At 33.7% G+C, this 22,091-nt stretch overlaps 2 protein-coding genes across 6 annotated transcripts in view; one reads left to right on the forward strand and one right to left on the reverse strand.

Moving 5' to 3' along the window:
- The window catches only part of LOC123533651 (NAD(+) hydrolase sarm1-like), a 79,380-nt gene extending 68,042 nt beyond the window's left edge, over positions 1-11,338 (reverse strand). For 3 of the 4 annotated variants that reach the window (XM_045315392.2, XM_045315387.2, XM_045315391.2), the window contains exon 1: positions 11,181-11,337. In XM_045315392.2, coding sequence (XP_045171327.2) covers positions 11,181-11,202 — 22 coding nt within the window. In that variant the 5' untranslated portion in view covers positions 11,203-11,337. Of the gene's footprint in view, positions 1-11,180 lie in introns of all 4 variants that reach the window. The other variant, XM_045315386.2, reaches the window with a different exon arrangement.
- LOC123533653 (NAD(+) hydrolase SARM1-like) overlaps positions 1,416-22,091 on the forward strand; it is a 104,844-nt gene continuing 84,168 nt past the window's right edge. For both annotated transcript variants that reach the window (XM_053519740.1, XM_045315393.2), the window contains exons 1-2: positions 1,416-1,598; positions 18,005-18,215. The gene's annotated coding sequence lies outside the window, so the exon portion shown is untranslated. The remainder of the gene's footprint in view (positions 1,599-18,004; positions 18,216-22,091) is intronic.

Here is a 22,091-nt window from a genome sequence, read left to right on the forward strand (position 1 = left end):
TCTCATGGTCAAACACATTTTGTTTAAGTTTGGTGAAGATTGGATGAGAAATATTCGAATTAGAGTGCGGACAAGAGTAAAAAGACCGATTTTTGGTAATTCAAGGGCCATAACTCCAAGACGCCTGGACCGATTTGGCTAGTTATCGAACTTGGCTGAGGTCTTATGGCCAAACACATTTTGTTCAAGTTTGGTGAAAATCGGATGAGAAATGTTCGACTTAGAGGGTGGACAAGCTTTGTGACAGACAGACACACACACACAGACTGGAGTAAATCAATATGTCTCCCACACCACTGTGTGGTGGGAGACATAATTACTGATATTAGTGTAGTAATAATAACTGTTATTACTACAAAAAAAATACTGTTTTTTAATACAGTAAAAATACTGTAATTAGTACAGCAAAAAATTCTGTAATTAGTATAGTAAAAGATTATATACTTTACAGTAACTAACTGTTGCAGTTAAGGTTTAGCAGTATATCACAAAACAACAGATTTTTTTAAGCAAATGAACATCATCATGACCAACAGCTTATCTGTCCAATACATGTTTTACTGTTTTGTCCCACAGATTTGTATACTTAAAATATTCTAAAGGAGTTGTTCCCCTTTAAATAAGAATGTCATTTGTAAAGAAATAAATGTAAACAATTGTTAAAAACGATGTTTTACCTAGTTATGTAAAGTTTAAACACTCATGTGATGTTGCGAATGCATCAAAAAGAAGATATGTAACAGCTTCTTAAAAATGATGCGTTTTTAAAGTTGCTGAACTGTCCAGAAGTGTGGCCCCTTCATGCAGTCCCTTTCCGGAATTCAATACATATGAGTAAATTGAGAATGGTCTTTTAAAATAATATAAATGTGCTGTTAAATTTTCATGTAAAATAATGCTTTTTTTCTATGATTTGATGACGTTCAAACTTTTTTCTCCAAACATGGACCTATATCTTAAATCTTAGAATGTTAAATACCGGTAGTGTGATTTTTTTGCGTTGATGAAATGAAATTATATAATACATTAGTAACTAAACCTTGCTTAGCACACAGGGAAATGATTATCTCTAATCATGCTGGACATGATTAACTCTGCCTCAGCGACCAGAGTAGATCATGATCAGTCTGCACATCCATGCAGTCTGATCATGATCTACACTGGTCGCCATTCAGTCAGTATTTTTTCGGTAAGCATCCCTTTTAACAGTTAATGGTACTGTCCAAATTGAAAAATGGACAGCTTCATTACAGAAATATAGCAGGATAATGATTATAGACAGTGTATGTATCTTCATTATAATAAAAATAATGTAGTTATGGTAGCAAGAACAAACAGTCATACAATACATTCAATACATACCATGCGTGGTGAATCATTATAAACATCCCCGGTATATTAATAAACAGTACAGTAAAAATGTACTAATGATACTGTATGGTAAATAGGCAATTGAGAAAATACTCGGCTCTGGATATAGAAATATTTTTGCCACTGAAGTGTTGCTGAGACGTAATTGCCTGCAGTAACTATGTCAGTTCGTTGAATGATGTATAAGTCTCTGATGATACAAACCTACTGTGAATATTATAATACAAGTAAGTATGTTTGTATATTGTGTTTATCACAAATTCTTAACAAAATATTTAAAGCTACTCGCCTACAGTTTGGGTGAAATTTTTCAACATGTTCATGCATTTCTACCATGGTTGGGATAGAAAAATGATAAAAGTGGGTGAAATGAAAGTTAGATATTGGTAAAAATGCAAGAAAAATGCAAATTTTCTGCATTATTTCAAAAACCTTGGAATAGTTTACTACCTTCTGCACAATGTTTTTGGTTATTTATCTTTCAAAAATCTTGTCAATAAGTTTGTACTACTATCGTCACTTTCAGAGTATTCACTTTAATATGGATTTTTTAAATAAATTATTTTTTGCCCAAAATGTGTGGGTTATAGTCCCTTTAATGTTTTGTCAATTTTCTATGACAACATGGATTGCTATAATTACGGGGAAAAAAATGATAATGAGAAATCATTTAATTTTTCGTGGTTTTGGCATAATCTATTATTTTATGGAGTCAGACTTAAATTTGTGGATTTCAAATTTTGAAGATAACCTGTAAAAAACTTAAATTGTGCATATAATATTAATTAGGCTGTTATTTTTTTTTATTTGATGCAACCACATATTCTGTGAAAATTAGTTATGAATTCACAGTATCAATATTGCCTATTAAGCTGTGCGGAAGAAAACAAAATCATTAGGAAGAAAACAAAATCATTTGTTGGGGACTACTTTTCGTTGATTTCCAGGTTCAGACAATCTACAAAAGTAAATGCTATTAAACAAACAGAGAAATTATGTTCCAATTTATTTTTATCTTTTGTTTTTTTTAAGCAACAAGTTCTTGCACTCACTAAAATGTCACTTTGGCTTATTAAACCATGGAATTTTATTCAAACAAAATCAAAGGATTACACAGTAAATTACTCAGTATATTTCAGTGCAGTGCAAATTTTTATATAGTTACGATTTAAATGAATCATGGGAGATACTTCAATAATTTAATGCATGATATAATCATATAAATTACATTTCCTTTAATATTCATGCAAAACTGTTCAATTCAATGCAAATTTTAGTAGCTACTCATAAATAGTTTATAATCCAATATAAAATTATTTAAGATTGGGTTATGTACTTAATTATAAGTAGCACAGTCAATATATAATTGAGACAGAACATCATTTGAGCCGCGCCATGAGAAAACCATCATAGTGGCTTTGTGACCAGCATGGATCCAGACCAGCCTGCGCATCCACGCAGTCTATTGCAATTAGAGAAACCATTAGCGAACAGCATGGATTTTGACCAGACTGCGTGGAAGCGCAGGCGCGCGGATACGCAGGCTGGTCTGGATCCATGCTGGTCGCAAAGCCATGGTGTTGGTTTTCTCATGGCGCGGCTCATTTAATATTTTGATAATGTTAAATTTGAATGTTATTGTAGTTAAACCTTTCCTTATTATTTCTGTGAATATAATGCTGTGAAATCAGTTGATTTCGTGGGCATGAAATTTCGTGGTTTTGGGGCAGAAAAAGCTATTTTCTTTGGGATATAAATTTGTGGATTTTGACCTTTGAACATAAATGGAATGTGAATTTCACTTGTTCTTCTGGATTTAACCTTTAGCCTGCTGGCGGTTCTTCTGGATTTAACCTTTAGCTTGCTGGCGGCATTTGGTTTTGCCTTTGCGATTAGTGTAGACCAACTGTGCAGGCTGATCATGGTCTGTACTGTTGGCTATTCAGTCAGTAAATTTTCAGAGAACATCCCTTTGAATAATAAGTGGTACTGTCAAAATTGAATGATGGACCAGTTCATTTAAGAGATTTAGCAGGGTAAAGGTTAATTTACTGGCTAGTGAAAATGAACATCTGGAATACCACTGGAACATCAACTGGAATTCCATCTCAGTTCCACTGGTATTTTTCAACGGAATAGTGTTGGTATTCCACTAGAATAGCGATTATTTTCCAGTGGAATTCATTTGGAATCCCACCAAAATACCGTTGAAAAATACCAGTGGAATTCTACCAGAATACCAGCGGTATACCATCAAGATTCCAGTTGAATTCCATCAAGTTTCCAGTGATTTACACTTAAAATACCAGGGGTATACCATCAAGATTCCAGTTGAATTCCATCAAGTTTCCAGTGGAATTCCATTTGAAATACTAGTGGTATACCATCAAGATTCCAGTAGAATTCCATCAGGTTTCCAGTGGAATTCCACTTAAAATACCAGTGGTATAACATCAAGACTACAGTAGAATTCCATCAAGTTTTCAGTGGAATTCGATCTGAATACAAGCAGAATATCATCTCAATACCAGTGAAATGCTGATGACCCCCACCCCTAAAGGCAGTGGAAATCCTTTTTGTTCTAGTTAAATTACATCCACAACTCTCACCTGGAAGAATTCTCATGGAAAATAAATGGTAAGTCAATGAAAAAAATGGTACTTTAATGATATCTAATGAAACTCAGTAGTAAATCAATGAATATAAATGGTACTAATGATATCAAATGAAATTCAATGGTAAAAAATGTACTGCATGGACAGCATTTTTCCCACTGCAACTGGCGGGCATTCAAGGGACACTGGACAGATGACGATTCTGACAGATGGCCCTGTCTGTCAGTGGATATTCATTTATCATGTGACTTAGATCCTTGCGTTAGGTAAATATATATCTTGCAATGTTGCTTTTACACACTGGCCATAGCTTTATCAGATCAAGTGGTTCCAACGTTGTTTGAGCGGTGAATTTTACGCCGATCAGATGGAGAAATATGGCTGATACTACAAATTTCCGGTATTGTAAGTATGATTTTAAGGAATTTCTACCTGTTTAATAACTAATCAAATGAAAACGATGGGTGCACCTGGAGCGCAGATGTGTCTATGTTTTAGCACATATGTCCATTTAGCTGAGATTTGTGCCGTTTATTCAAACACTTCTGTACAGTCCGGCGTGGGAAGGAGATTTTTGACAGTTTTTGACAATATCGCATCAAATATAGTGTTAATCGGGAACAAGTAACTGTTAAAACACATTTTATGTAAAGGGCTACCTCTTAAAACAAAGCGTGTGTATTTTCATAGAATTATTCAGTGTTATTTCTGAAAAATCGGCCGAAAACCTAATGCAACGCCGTTTCGAGTGGGTCGTTATGCAACGCAATCAAGTGGATACCGTTCTGTGTCTTACTTACGAAGTCTTATCCGTCTTAAAAACAGTCATTAAAGCCTAACAATGAATAAATTTAGTGAGTTTTATAGCATTTAATGATCCCGCCATTTCTAATATATTGTACATCGAACAATATCATTAAGTAAATAATAGTAATCGTTCGTAAAAACAAGAACCAGTTCACGGATATCTGTCTCCTCCACGAATGGTACTGAACAGCATACCAAAATCGGGTTGACTCTTTAAATCAGTATAGTTACAGTTGGTTACATTTTAGTCCCTTAAAACCAATACATTGCGATTTCATTACTAATTTGTTGTGCATTTAAACTGTTCATACAAAATAAATAAAATTTGGTCCATGATAAAAGTATTAATCAGTTGTTTGTCAGATTTTCATTCATATTCCTGTGGTAGCGTTCATTTATTTTCAGAGAAATAAATCACAGAGAACGTTAAAATTGGCCAGGGAAAAGACAATATTTTATTTGTCCTCCATAAAACAGAAACGACGTAATAAACCTCTTTGGTCCCGTTCAAAAACGAAAATACAAATGAAATACAGACACCAATGAAAGAAAATAAACCGGACCAGCAATACTAAGAGAGATGTGCCACAGTTGTACTATTTAACTGTCTCTAACCAAAGAAGAAAAGTGATGTTTGTCAACGGGTACTTATTCGATTATGTAAGAGTTAGAAATATTGTAAAAATAATGTATCTTTTGCTTCAGAAAGTTGTCTCAGCACAGCCTTGTCGCTTGCAATGTCTAAAAGATCTGTATCTTCCTCTGTTAATTCTTCAAACATTTCATCTCATAAAACTCTTTCTTTTAATACCTTATTGTGAACAGGCTTTTTTTCCTGATATTTTGGTGCTTGAAGTTGGAGTTAACAGTCTTTTCGTTTGTTTGTTTGTTTTTTGTTTTTGTTTTTTTTTTGTGTGTGTTTTTATTCACAGGACATGGAGAAAATGCTCTTAATCGTTTGCTTGATGACACGTCTCTATTAGTATTGCTGGTCCGTTTATTTTCTTTCATTGGTGTCTGTATTTCATTTTTATTTTCATTTTTGAACGGCGACCATAGAGGTTCATTACGTCGTTTCTGTTTTATGGAGGACAAATAAAATCTTGTCTAATTTTAACGTTCTCTGTGATTTATCTCTCTGAAAATAACTGAACGCTACACCAACAATTTGAATGAAAATAAATACAAACAACTGACCAATACCTTTATCATGGACCAAATTTTATTTATTTTTTATGAACAGCTTAAATGCACAACAAGTCAGTAATGAAATCGCAATGTAATGGTTTTAAGGGACTAAACAGTAACAAACTGTAACTATACTAATGTAAAGAGTCAACCTGCTTTTGGTATGCTGTTCAGCTAGTACCATTCGTGGAGGAGAAATACCCGTAAAATGGTTCTTGTTTTTACGAACTATTATTATTATTTACGTAATGATATTGTTCGATGTTCATCCTTGCTTTATGTTTTTGTGTTGATGTTTTTTGACAATTTCCACAAAAATATGTTAAATGTTAAGCTAACATAAAAATGTAAAAGTGCAATATATTAGAAATGGCGGGATCATTATAATGCTATAAAACTCACTAAATTTATTCATTGTTAGGCTTTAATGACTGTTTTAAGACGGGTAAGACTTCGCAAGTAAGACACTTGATTGCGTTGCATAGCGACCCACTCAAAACGGCGTTGCATTAGGTTTTCGGCCGATTTTTCAGAAATAACACTGAATAATTCTATGAAAATACACACGCTTTGTTTTAAGAGGTAGCCCTTTACATAAAAAGTGTTTTAACAGTTACTTGTTCCCGATTAACACTATATTTGATGCGATATTGTCAAAAACTGTCAAAATTCTCCTTCCCACGCCGGACTGTACAGAAGTGTTTGAATAAACGGCACAAATCTCAGCTAAATGGACACATGTGCTAAAACATAGACACATTTGCGCTCCAGGTGCACCCATCGTTTTCATTTGATTCGTTTTTTAACGGGTAGAAATTCCTTAAAATCATACTTACAATACCGGAAATTTGTAGTATCAGCCATATTTCTCCATCTGATCGGCGTAAAATTCACCGCTCAAACAACGTTGGAACCACTTGATCTGATAAAGCTATGGCCAGTGTGTTTTAATTGGATGTTGGTGTCATCATCATGTGTAAAATAGGAGATGTGCAAGTTTACATCATGATAAAGACTCATGCTAGTTTTTATCAATTTATATCAAATACACTATGAGCCAAGTGAATCACTAGGTAAAAATGTGCATTTTGTCACTATTTTAGGGGCCATAGCTCTAGGCGATGGCCACGAAACGTAGGAGGTGCCCAGAAGTTCATATCATGTTATAGACTCATGCAAGGTTTCATTAATCTATATGAAATTCTTTTTGAGGTAGGTGCATCATCACAAGATGAAAATGTGCATTTTTCACTATTTCAGGGGCCATAACTCTGGAATTTGGGAGAGGGGTGCATTGCCAGCTGGAAAATAGAAATAGGAGGTGCACAAGGTCATATCATAATAATTTAGACTCATCAATTTATATCAAATACTTTCTGAGCTTGGTGCGCCACAAGGTGAAAATGTGCTTTTTTGACTATTTCAGGGGCCATAACTCTAGAAATAGGGAGCAGAGACAGACGAAAAATAGGAGGTGCACACGTTCATATCATGTTAAAGACTTATGCAATATTTCATCAATTTTTATTAAATACTTCTTGAGCTAGGCGCGTCACATTTTTTTTTCCTACACACATACACACAAATGGATGGACGACACTAGACTAAAATTATATAGTGGGGGCACAAAAACACATATTTTGACAAAGTAAGAAGCATGGAAATCAAGAACTGATCAAAATATTTACATGTATAAGAATATAAGTCATGAAAACCAATGACAAAAATATGACTGCATCTGACTAGAATTATATGAATAAAAGAAACAGAAAAAATATCACATTTTATAATTGATTTAAACTTCTTTTGTTTTCAACATATATAAGGCACTTACTGTAGCTGATACCATGCTATTCACATAAATCTGGTCCAGAATTTCAAACTATATAAAAACCATCATTTTTCCACCAACACTGGTGCTATATTTTATTCACAAATCATGAAATTCAGTTGAATGGAATTCTACTTGTACTGGTATTCCAAATTCAATTCCAGTGGAATTCCACCTGTACTGGTATTTCAAATTCAAATTCCAGTGGAGTTCCACCTCTGCTGGTATAATTTCAAATTCCAGTTCCAGTGGAGTTCCACCTCTACTTGGTATTTCAAATTCCAGTTCCAGTGGTATATTTGGTAATTCCACTGGTATTCCAGTAACATAGCAGATTCCAGTGGAATTTATGTAGCATTCCACTGGAATTCCATTGATTTTTTCACTAGGGAGACTAACACAGCTACAAAATCAATGAAATTTAGTTTCTCCGAAATATTAACAATTCTACTGTATGCTTCTTGCAGCTTGGAAATACTTGTGAAAATGAGTCATATTACAATCATAATCAACATAATCACCTCATCCCCTGGGATAAAAGTCACATTAGCCATGTTCTCTATGTAACCTTTTGAGGAAACCAGGCAAGGCATCATAAATGATTTACTTATATACTGAATAAAAGAAAGGGTATAGGTATTAAGGTAGTTCTGCACGTTCGTATCGAAAATTTTTCTACAATGTAGATTTTGATTAAACTCTGATTTTTCAAAACTTCAGAATATACTATGAAAATTCAGCAAATAAAAAAGATAGGGTCGTTTGCTTAATTTTTTGCTAGACTGATTTGAAGAACTTGGACCTCACACAATTGTTCATAATGGGAGTCTGTAGGGAAAATCGCAATTTTTGTAACAATTTTTCTACACTGTAGATTTTAATGAAACTTAAATAAAATGTATAGGCCCCTTTGCTTATTTTCGAGATATTTGACAATGATTAAAGTGAACCGCACATTACAAGCAAATTTTAAGACATTAGTTTGAACTATTTAATGTGTAAGATGTTTTAATATTTAATTTATATTATAATTTAAGAAAGATAGTAACAGTGCCATTGTGATAAATTTACTTACAGGTAGCCATTTATATATAAAATGATTTTCATATCTGTACGCCGAATTCGGGCTTTATTCTACGTTTTCTGGATAAATGACACTACACCATCACTTCTGGTTTATCAGATGTGTAGAACTACCTTAGGCAAATGCATGTGTGACCTTAGCTGGTATCCTTAAAGATTTTAATTAAGCATGCAGTTTTAAGATTTTTTGTCATAACCGTAGTGTCTTATGCCCACAGAAGTTTTATATTCCCCCTTAATGGCAGACCTATAGTAATCGCACCCTGTGAATTCAACAGTATAATAACAATCGAGGGCTCAGAGCATAATTATTGTAAATACAGAAGAGCACACAAAATGTCCTCTTGGTATGGAAAAACGATTCCAGCAAACTGTTGATATCAGAATTAAAGAAGGTACGCAAGAGTCAGACGGTCACAGGCAAGGGCACTAATCTTTACCATAACCTAATCCCAAGGAAAACCCTAACCCAGTGTATTTTAGACAGCCCATTTTAGGGGCAGACAAGATATGCATTTCTTCTTGTTTTTAAAGGGGGATGTTCATTTCCCAGGGAAACATATTAGCACTTCAGCATGTCAATAATTAATAGTCATCTGCAAATTGGATACTCAGTTAGTGGTCAGCCAGATATATTTATCTTGCATATTAATTACCATCACATGAGATTTATGGTTTGGCTAGGTGTTATCAGTACTTTCTTTTTTCAAGATAAAAAAGTCACAGTCAATTCATCAAATCGTAAATGATATGTGCACTGTCTGAATATGTTCCGTATATTTAAGTTAAATTAAATTTCGTACTAGATCGTAAGTTGACATACACTTTTGAGGATGAGACAGGCAGTTCAACCTTTGAACAGGAATCACGCCGGCTGGTAGACATTTGATTCCGTGTCCATGTTAATAATTCAACATTACTTTGTATTCCCTTTTATAATATTATGACGGCACGTTTTGTATCTTTATAATTAAGTGAGTTCTTATGAATCTTATTTTAGAACCATGTAATGTGTTGGTATGAAACTTGAAAAAAAGTGGCCCGGGATTACAACAAATACTTTCATTCAACACTCAAATTTCAAATATACAAAATGCGCTATTATTTGTCTAAGATTGCAAATGTAGATAAGAAAGACCTATGGAAATGTTGTAAGTGTATTGAAAATAAAATTTGGTACCTTTTTTGGCCTGGTTTACTAGTAATGAGGTATCTATAGATGTAATTATTTAAACTGAGAGCCACATTCCACACTCAGAGTCTGGTAAATTACAGTTATACTATATAATTAAAATGTACTGAACTATATATACTTGAAAATGTAAAAGACTAATGCAACAATCACATATTCTTTCTCACAAAATAGTGTCATTATGCACCTCAACAGAGGAAATTTCACATTTTATTTTTGTAGCTGTATTAATTACAGGATTACATGTACTTGATTATTAATGACAACCATGTCGGTCAATTCTGAATGATATTTTCAAAACAGGATAATTGAAAAAAATGAATAAACAATCAAATAAACAATAATGAGAAAAACTATTTCTGATAAAAACATTATTATTCGTCTCTGTAGAAATTTACCACTTCAGACTCTGATAAATTACAATTATACTATATAATTACAATGTGCTGCACTATATACTTGAAAATGTAAAAGACCAATGTAACAATCACAAAATAGTGTCATTATGCACCTCAAAAGAGGAAATTTCACATATTATTCTTGTAGCTGTATCAATTACAGGATTACATGTACTTGATTATTAATGACAACCCTGTCGGTCAATTTTGAATTATATTTTCAAAACAGGGTAATTGAAAAAAAAAACAATGAATAAACAATCAAATAAACAATAATGAGAACAACTATTTCTGATAAAAACCTAACTATTCGTCTCTGTAGAAATTGTTCTTGAAATGCATAAAATAAATATCTGGCATATTAGTGAACAGTGTGGTCCTTGATCACATGCGTTCTGGCTGGGTACATACCGGCTACTTTGACCAGTTAGTATATCAATGTACTTTTGTTTTTCATTGCAAATATATACATGTATAGTATTTCTGACTGATAGATAATCACAGCAGGCCAGATGGTCAAGCTGGAAATGGATGATCATGTTTGCTTCCAGTAGTCACTGGGTAATAAAACATATGAACCGATGATTCATAATAACCTGACAATAAGCCACATGCTATGACCACCAACCGCTAGCAACATCCCCCTTTAAGATTACAAACATGTTATATTTTATCTGTTGATAGATAATACATACCATATGTAAAATATCCTGACATATTTATAAACACTCAACAGTTCACTAATAATCACAACAAAATGATTCCTGTTGACTTAAGTGGTCCATGAGACATATTTTTTGCCTAAAGTATTCAAGTTCACTGACTAAACTTCAATAGCTAAAGTTTGTTTACGTATTATTTGCTTTGATATATCCAATACAATACAATACAATATTTATTTCTCTCATTTCATGGTATCCCAAATACTTTGTTCACCTATTATGTAACTATCCATATCTTTAATCATATGAAAAAATCATATCTTTGCTATTGTAGATAGCATAATATTTTCAATATGTTTATTTTTGTTAATATTTGTGAATAATACCATTCTCCAATTTGAAATATTTGTTAATAATGCCACTCTCCAGTTTTAAATATTTGTGAACAATGCCACTGTCCAATTTGAAATATTTGTTAATAATGCCACTCTCAAGTTTTAAATATTTGTGAACAATGCCACTCTCTATTTTGAAATATTTGTTAATAATGCCACTCAAGTTTTAAATATTTGTGAACAATGCCACTCTCTAATTTGAAATATTTGTTAATAATGCCACTCTCCAGTTTTAAATATTTGTGAACAATGCCACTCCCCAGTTTGAAATATTTGTTAATAATGCCACTCTCCAGTTTAAATATTTGTGAACAATGCCACTGTCCAATTTGAAATATTTGTTAATAATGCCACTCTCAAGTTTTAAATATTTGTGAACAATGCCACTCTCTATTTTGAAATATTTGTTAATAATGCCACTCAAGTTTTAAATATTTGTGAACAATGCCACTCTCTAATTTGAAATATTTGTTAATAATGCCACTCTCCAGTTTTAAATATTTGTGAACAATGCCACTCTCTAATTTGAAATATTTGTTAATAATGCCACTCTCAAGTTTAAATATTTGTGAACAATGCCACTCTCTAATTTGTAATATTTAGAGAATCACCTTTAGGCATTTACTGATCGTTTAATTTGAGTAACTATCAATAATTTATTTTCGACCAAGTGTCTTGGCTTGTTAATTTTATCGACTAATTGTCGCATTCTGCATAATATCCATTAGGCAGAATGTCTTTTCATTCATTTGTCTGTTCAACCAAATATGTGTTTCAACGAAATGTCATGCACCCACCTCATTTATGGTGTTAAGACTTTTTAAAATGCTCGGACATGGTGCAGATTAATATTCTCAAATATTAGAATTTGGAGAGTGGCATTGTTCACAAATATTACAAATTGGAGAGTGGCATTGTTCACAAATAATACAAACTGGAGAGTGGCATTGTTCACAAATATTACAAACTGGGGAGTGGCATTGTTCACAAATATATAAAACTGGAGAGTGGCATTATTAACAAATATTTCAAATTAGAGAGTGGCATTGTTCACAAATATTTAAAACTTGAGAGTGGCATTATTAACAAATATTTCAAATTGGAGAGTGGCATTGTTCACAAATATTACAAACTGGGGAGTGGCATTGTTCACAAATATTACAAATTAGAGAGTGGCATTGTTCACAAATATTTAAAACTTGAGAGTGGCATTATTAACAAATATTTCAAATTAGAGAGTGGCATTGTTCACAAATATTTAAAACTGGAGAGTGGCTTTGTTCACAAATATATAAAACTGGAGAGTGGCATTATTAACAAATCTTTCAAATTAGAGAGTGGCATTGTTCACAAATATTTAAAACTTGAGAGTGGCATTATTAACCAAATGTCTTTCGATGAATAGTCATGGATAAGAATGAGGCTGCTTTATATGAAATGGGTAAAATCTATGTGAAAATTATAATCCACACTACAGTATCAAATCCACAAAAAAAAGACTTCTACTTCCTCTTTGTGGGTTGTTTACTTTAATTAACGGCATAATATTTGTAATATGACTGATATCTCATACTGTGATTTTAATTATGGTATATCTTTTACATAAAGAAATGGAAATGTGTATAATTTGGCAAATATTGCTTTATTGTGCTAGTAGGTTGGTTGGTTCATTCATTGACTTTTTGGTCTCATGCCAAGGCAGCCTGAGTTTGATCCCATGGCTTGGGTATTGTTTTTTCTTCATGATTTTGCATTTTTAAGATAGTTTAGATATAGTTTAGAAGCAAAAACTCTTAATCTAATGTTGAATTATGTTTATAATATGACCAAACTTCAATTTTAAGGAAAGATAATTTTTATCCAAAATCTGGAGTTATACGTAAGTCCCTTTAAGTGGTAAAACTGTAGCCATAAGTTACTTGTTTATTTGTCCGCTTAATGATCAATTTAATGGGTTCACTTTATTAATAGAGTATCTTTCAGATATAAAACTGTAGGTAACCATCTCGCGGGCTTAGCGCAAAACGGTTGTAACTCCTTCTTTATTTCATATCAGTTACAACCGTTTTGCGCTAAGCCCGCGATCTATAACTGCTTCTATGTGTCCACTTGATGTGTCCATTATGTAAATCTGCTTAATGGGTTATTAATACTAGATCTATTAAGTGAACCTTAAGCAGTCTCATAAAGTGGCCACATATACCAGGTATTACCGGTAATGGTTACCTACAGTTTTGCCTCCATGGCCGAGTGGTTAAGGTCGCTGACTTCAAATCACTTGCCCCCTCATCGATGTGGCTTCAAGCCTCACTCTGGATGTTGAATTCTTCATAACAGGGCTTAATTAATAAAGCAATAAGGGAGTCAGAAGTTTGAAAATCTCTGATTGCTGATTGGTTTAGACTTGTTAAACAATAAGGACTATATTGCTGTGAAAGATTCATTTTCAAATTGCTCTGAATTTCTTCCCAAAGTCTCATTAAATGAGGGAAAGTAGAAGGCAGACAATTTTAAATACACTAGACAGGCAGACAAATTAAAGTGCAATTTAAGCAGTTTTCCTGACAGGTGGTATTGTTTAAGATTGTTTATTTTACACCTAGAAACATAATTTTTATCAAAAAATCTAGGAAAAGGTGGCATGAGTACAAAATTCAGGTATCTGTTAAATAGAATTCTTTGCAGAAAAGTTCTAAAATGTCGTAGATCTGAAAACTTATTCGAATATTTAGGGAGTCATCTAGTCTTATGTTTTGTTCACAGGAGATAACTCCTGAGGCTATTCAAATTTAGACTGTGTTACTCCCCTTGTCTTACACATCTTGCAGACAATTCAATCCACTTATTATTCAAAGGGGTGTTCACTGAAAATTTACTGATTTAATAAGGAACAGTGCAGACCATGATCAGCCTGCACGTCCGTTCAATTTGGTCTGCACTGGTCGCAAAGGCAGAATCACTTGCCGCCAGAAGGCTAAAGGTTAAATATCTCAAAGTTTTTATTCCCCTAGTGTTGATGACCAGGGAGGAAAAATTATAGTATTTAACCCCTAGTCTGCTAAATTTCTATAATGGACTGGTCCATCATTCAATTTGGGCAATACCATTTATTATTCGAAGGGGTGTTTACTGAAAATTTACTGACTGAATAGCGAACAGTGCAGACCATGATCAGACTGCACGGATGTGCAGGCTGATCTTGGTCTGCATTGGTCGCAAAGGCAGAATTACTGCCGCCAGCAGGCTAAGGGTTAATTGCCCGTCCATCATTCCATTAATCAGTCTGTCTGTCACACTTTCTTGTGTATACTCAACTCCTGTAATTTTCATCCCATTCAAATGAAACATGGAATACATTTTGCACATGAAGTGGACATATGCATATTATTGGGACTTTTATGTCAGATTATTATTTTTTGAAGTATGCCCTTTTTTTGGACATAGCAATATAACAACTACATTTTTACAGTCCATAAAATATAAACATGGACGGATCCAAATGGAAGGGGAAGAAGCATTTTATAGAAATATTCCAATGGCAAAATACAATACATATCCGTAGCCCTGACCAACCTATAAACTGGGCAAGTCTATTTTATAAGTACATCAACACGGCTGACCCATTTAAACGAGCTGTACCTTTTGTGCTCTTCTCTGCCTACAGTTTTCATCCGATTTGAATGTAAGTTGATGTCCATCATCAACAGGAACTGGACATGCAGACATTATTTTGAATTTTGTGAGAGTTTGTCCCATTTTAGAGACGTTTTACGTGATCACCTGTGACTTAAGTTTTCCTCTGTTCATATCGAATATTCACCAGACTTAGTCACAACATTTAAGGGCATAATATCTCAGCCAAGTTGAATACTCAGCTGGATTGTCCTTGAGACTCTGGAGTTATGTCCCTTTAATTACAAAAATTGCCAAAATGACAATACTGGATACTCAATCCCAGTTTCTCTTGAGTAGTGACCCTTGAATTACTTAAAATTGCGGAAACTGACACTGTAGTTCTTATCCGATTTTCACCAAACTTAGAATGTTTATGGGCATATCATCTAAGCAAAGTTCGATAACCTGATGGATAGTTGCTATGGAGTTATGGCCCTTGAGTTAAGTATGTGTGTTCGGGTTTAACGTCTTTTTCAACAATTTTTCAGTCATATAAACGACGGTGTCTACTTGTAGCAGTGAGCACAATGCCCAACTTCATAGTGCTGCCTCACTGGAATATCACGCCGTAGACACATGGCATGATATCCCACCCAGTCACATTATACTGACACCGGGCTGACCAGTCCTAGCACTATCCTCTTAATGCTGAGCGCCAAGCAAGGAAGCTGCTAGTACCATTTTTACGTCTTTGATATGAACGGCCACTTGGCTACCAATGCGGTTCCTTGAGTTAAGAAAAAATTGGAAAAAAAACTAACAACTAATCTGCTCATGCAATAAGTATTGTATTTTAGTATTCAAAAGTAATTCGATGGGTATATGTTGTGACAGTTTGCCACTCTTGTTTACTTCATATTATATTCTGTCAAGTATTTTCAGGGAGCATGTGTGTCATACAATGTTGACATATCATTCTTGTTCTGAAGTATAATGTTTTAGACAAGATTGAAAGCAAGACTAAAACTACAAAGCAAGAGTTTGTTAGGTCTATCAGTAAGTGAAGCAGTTTACCAATTAATGTAGTCTGTGTTCAGACCCTGTGTTTTGTTCACAGGAGATAACTCCTGAGGCTATTCATATTTTGTATAATTATGTCCCTTTTCTCCTCAAAACACTGACATCAGAGCCAGAATTAAAAAAAAAAGAAAAAGAAAAAAAGATTATCTAGTCTGTATAGCCAGACTACAATTAATGGTGTCTGTGACAATTAGATAGTTAGAAGATAATTCTTTGCCATGACTAATTCATGCAGGAAACTTGCCATTACAATTACCAAGAACAAGTTACTCTAGGTAGAAATTCAAAATGGTACTCAAAATAAGAAAATAAATGAAACCTATAAATACTCTAATTTAAAAGAATTTTGATTTCTTAGAGCTATTTGCCCACAGATGGGATGAAACATGTTTATTTCCACCATTTTTTTTAAATTTTGACAGTGAAGAGTGGTAAAATGTTTTGTTTTGGGTTTAACGCCGTTTTTCAACAGTATTTCAGTCATGTAACATCAGGGAGTTAACCTAACCAGTGTTCCTGGATTCTGTACCAGATCAAACCTGTTCTCCGCAAGTAACTGCCAACTTCCCCACATGAATCAGAGGTGGAGGACTAATGATTTCAGACACAATGTCGTTTATTAAATAGTCACGGAGAACATACGCCCCGCCCAAGGATCAAACTCATGACCCTGTGATCCGTAGACCGACGCTCTACCTACTGAGCTAAGCGGCGGGCGTTGGTAAAATCTTAAATATTGGTAAAAAAAAAGCAAGAAGAATGTTCATTTTCTCCATTATTTCAAAAACAAGGGTTTACTGCCATCTGCAAACAATTTTTGGTAAGTTATTATGATTAAAATTCATATGTCAACAAGTTTGTACAGTGCACTTTCACAGGACCCACATTAAAATTTTGTAGATTTTTGAGCGAAAAAAAATGTGAAGGGGACCCTTTAAAACCTATAAACACTTACTGAAAAAAAAAAAACCACTAAAAATCTTAATTAACAGAAGAAATTTGAGCCGCGCCATGAGAAAACCAACATAGTGGCTTCGCGACCAGCATGGATCCAGACCAGCCTGCACATCCACGCTAACAGTTTCTCTAATTGCAATAGGCTTTGAAAGTGAACAGCATGGATCCTGACCAGACTGCGTGGATGCACAGGTTGGTCAGGATCCATATGCTGGTCACAAATGCACTATGTTGGTTTTCTCATGGCGTGGCTCATTTATTCAAAGTTAATGAAGCTTGTTGACCAATTACTACACGATTAATTGACTATAAATTATTCAGGTTAAAATTAAGTTACATGGTTCAGATTAAAATAATTCCAATGTCAAGTTTGCCACACGGTTTAAGTATTAGAGAGTTATATATATATTATTTGTACAGATAAAGTTAATAATATAATGTCTTATACATGTTTATACTTTTTAATATATTGTGAAATGATTTAATTTCATGGCAATTTCATGGGTGATATTTTGAATTTTGTCATTCAGAGATAATTTATGCAAGAATACAATTTAAATTCATGGATTTGACAAAAATGAAGACATTGTAAATTGTCCCAAACACGAAATCCACGAAAACTAGCCCCCCCCCCCCCCCCCCCATGAATTTTGATGATTTTACAGTAGCAATATGACTTTGCAAGTGACAAAGGTATTTCTGCAAGATGTTTTCTAGTATGCCTTACTTTGTTCCCATAATAATTATATAATAATATTTTTTTCATCATAATTATTATTCTGTAATAATTCTTTTCACTTTATTTTCCAGATGTGTGAAAAAAAAGAAGATTTTTGGAATGAGCAGACGTTTTTTATGAAAGCTGGACTGGTTAAGAGTTTTGTTTTCACAGTGAATCAATACCTTGCTAGTAATAAATGAGAACCAGACAAAAAAATCAATGTTCTGTCAAATGCTGTGGCATCCTGGAGTACGGAAACATGTAATTTGTTCTATTGGAGTATAAAGCCAGGGAAATAAGGTAAGTGCTTAAATATATTTTTTTCCATTTTGCTTTATATTCAGTCATTTTTAACCCTTACCCTGCTGAATTTCTATAATGAACTTGTCCATATTTCAATTTGGACGTTTAAAGGGGTGCTCACCAAAAAGATATTGACTGAATAGCGAACAGTGCAGATCATGATCAGACTGCACAGATGAACTTGTCCATCTTTCAATTTGGACTGTTCCATTAACTGCTCAATGGGGTGCTTACCTAAAATTTTGCCGAATAGCGAACAGTGCAGATCTTGATAAGACTGCACAGGCTTCTTTCAATTCATACATTTTATTGTCTAGCAAAATTGAGACCAAAAACTTATTCATTGCTCCCCGTACTTTGACATGATGTTATTTTCATCATTATACACTATTTGCCAGAAAAAAAAATTATTGCTAACAGATTTATTGGTATGCATTAATTTTTTCAGTATGTCAAACTGTTGCCAATTTGAATTTTTTTGTGAAACTGTTACCGTGACATCAGTAATGAAATATTTAATAAATGGATCAGTTTAAGATGAGACAGTGTTTAATGAAACTAGTTATTGATTAACCTCTTTCTGTCCTATTTTTATTTCCTTTCATCAGTTAAGCAGTGGCCAAAAAAAACCTGTCAACTTCAGAGGAAACTAATATTTGTTCTGGGAAATAATCTATTGATTAACTTTAAGTGCTGTTAAATACTTAAATAAACTTGACCCTAATCGTTTTTGTTTTCTAATGAAATTGATTAGATACCTGTGTGTGTGTCTTTAACCCTCACCCTGCTAAACTTGTCCATCTTTTAATTTGGACAGTACCAATAACTTTTAAAGGGGCTGCTTACCAAAAAAGACACTGACTGAATAGCAAACAGTGCAGATCATGATCAGACTGCACAGATATGCAGGCTGATCATAATCTACACTGGCCACAAAGGCAGAATCAATCGTGTCCAGCATGATAAGGGTTAATTCGCCTACTGTACATGTGTGTGTGTTAGTGGAATATTAAAGAGACACGAAGGTATCAGCGGAAGTTGGAATTCTTGCTAGTTTCTTTGGTTTTGTCATTTTGTCTAGATCATAAGATCATATACTATAATTCTGGCTTCAGTGCCAAATGAAAATTACTTCTTAATCTTCCCTTTTGCAATTTTGGTGTGTTCCCCTGCGAAATGAAACATTACTGTTCATGAACAGTTCATGAATAGTGCATGCATATTTCATCAACAGAGTTCATGAACACTTCATGAATTGTTCATGAAGATAAAATGGCACAAATTCTTGAAACATTCTTAAATACCGTGTTCATGAACAGTGCATGAGAAGTGAAAGATGACTTCAAGAACTAATGTACATGAACAGTTCATGAACTATTCACGTCTTGATGTTTTGTTGAACATAAATAGTTCATGAGCTTCTGGCTATATGTTTTTATTGTGCCATTTCATCTTCATGAACTAGCAGTGAACCATTCATGAACATGATTCTTCATTAGTTCATGAACTACCTGTCATGAGTAGTGCATGAAAGATTCAAGAAAATAACATCATGATTGTTCCTTTAACCTTTTATCATGGACAATTCAAGAACTCTGTGCGATTCTTTAGTAGTACATGAACTGTTCATGAACACTTTTTAAGGACAGTTCATGTCCAAAAATTCATGAACATAAATCAAGAACTGTTGACGGTTAGTTCATGAACAGTTCTTTAATGGTTTGAAGTGTTCATGATTTCAAGAACTGCATTTCGCAGGGGCTCTCTTGTATAACAGATCACAGTGCCTTCAAATTCATTGTTTTGTCTTGTGTAATACATGTAGATCATATAATTATTGCCTTCAGTTCCAAGTAAAACTTATCTCTGAATTTTCTCTTTTGATATTTCTTTTTGTTTTCTCTTAAATTGTTATCAACCTGTGAAACAGCACATCATGCATGTCGCATAAAAAAAATTGTCCGTTCCCTAACTTGAGTAATTCTTATCCAGTGTTCACGAAACTTAGAATCTTTATCATTATTATTATTATTATTATTATTATACCAGTTATAATAATCTCAGCTAAGTTTGATAACCATATTGGTTTGGCGTCCCACTGGCTCTGTAGCTACGGTCCTTGAATTCTCAAAATTATGAAAAATTGACAGTGTCCTGTCTCTTACTTGAATAGATTATATCCTGTTTTCACCAGACATTATCAGAATGTCTATGGACATAATATCTACTAGGATAAGTTCGATAACCAGCCAGGTAGTCCCAGCAACTGTTCAGTTACGGCCATATAAGTACTTAAAATTGGGACAATAGACAGTGGTGGCTTAATAACGTAAGCAGATCTTATCCATGTTCACAAAAATTAGCCGACTGGATATTCTTAGTCACTCTAGAATTATGACCCTTGAATTACTTTCATAGTATCCACTCAATTACTAGAGTATTTTCTCTTTGAACTCAACTAAATTTAATGAGAATTTGTATCTCCATATAAGACCTAGGCCAATGTTGATAACCAACCAGATCGGATTAGTAGCTCCAAAGTTGTGACCCTTGAATGATCAAAATTATGAAAGTTGACAGTGCACATTCATTCAGTTACTAGAGTATTTTTCTTTGATCTCAAACATACTTCTATATAGGGCTGTCATTGATTGGGGTCTTTGTCATATCGACGATACTGATATATCGGAAGACAGATATCGACGATACATCAATATATCGATTATTAAGTTAGTGTAACAACCTATTTGTTCATGTACATGCTATATACCTTCTTGTTAATGTTATTTTTAGTTTAATTGCATGCTTTTCATGTGTTTTATTTGTATTTATGTATTTCCCCATACAGGTAGTGCCGACTAGTTGGAAAAGACTGCTATGGGACAAGTTTAGACATGACCTTTATTGACAACTTCCGTTACTAAGGGCGCATTTTTGCAGGCAGAAAAGTTGTTTTAGAGGGTCTGAGTGTTTAACTGGATAGTTTTTTTTCTCTGTGTAAAATATCGATTTTTAAAAATGGGAATTGATAATCGATCGACCAAAAAATATCGTTGATACATCGATATCGTTTCTATCGATGACAGCCCTACTTCTATAGAATATGTATCTATATAAAATCTAGGTCCACTTCGAAAATGATCGAGCCAGTTTGAATAAGTATCTCGGGAGTTGTTGCCCTTGAATTACTGTAAAAGCAGAAATTTTCATGAGGGTTTTATTTTTGCTATATTCATGAGGCCATACATTGTACAAAAAATTAATCCTTGCGTAAATGTTCACCATTAGTATAATTCAAACCGGATACCATTTTTACAATTTTGCGAATATTAAACCTCGCAAACATACTCAAAATTTCAAATTCGCGAAATTTTGACCCAGCGAAAATATGTGCTTTTACAGTCTCAGAACCAATAGGAAAATTTTACTGAATCTTTGCTTTTAGTGTAAGATTGCTTCATAAAGCCTTCAGTGCCTGTGAGAAAACTTGTAAGTTTACAAAATAATTTCATAAACAGATTATAGTTATTTGATATAATTTTACATCTTGCTCATGAAAAAAAGTAATCTGCATTTAGTAAATGCTATAGAGATTTTGGCTGCCAAGGAATAATAGACAATTAAATTTCATATACAATATTATAATCAGCAACTGCTAGATCTCAGGAAAAGTTTTAAATATCAGGGAATATTATATAAAAGAATTAATTTATAGGTTTAGTTGCGGGGCCTCTGGGGCTAGAAGACTAAGACTGCTGACTTCAAATCTTTTACCCCTCAACTTTGGTTCAAGCCCCACTGTGAGGAATTTTTGAAAGAATTGTAGATTAGTGGAGGGTGCTCAATGACTTAGGGTTGTTTACTTCAGTTCCT

The sequence above is a fragment of the Mercenaria mercenaria genome, chromosome 12, assembly GCF_021730395.1.
Source record: "Mercenaria mercenaria strain notata chromosome 12, MADL_Memer_1, whole genome shotgun sequence".
NCBI classification, from domain to species: Eukaryota; Metazoa; Mollusca; class Bivalvia; order Venerida; family Veneridae; genus Mercenaria; species Mercenaria mercenaria.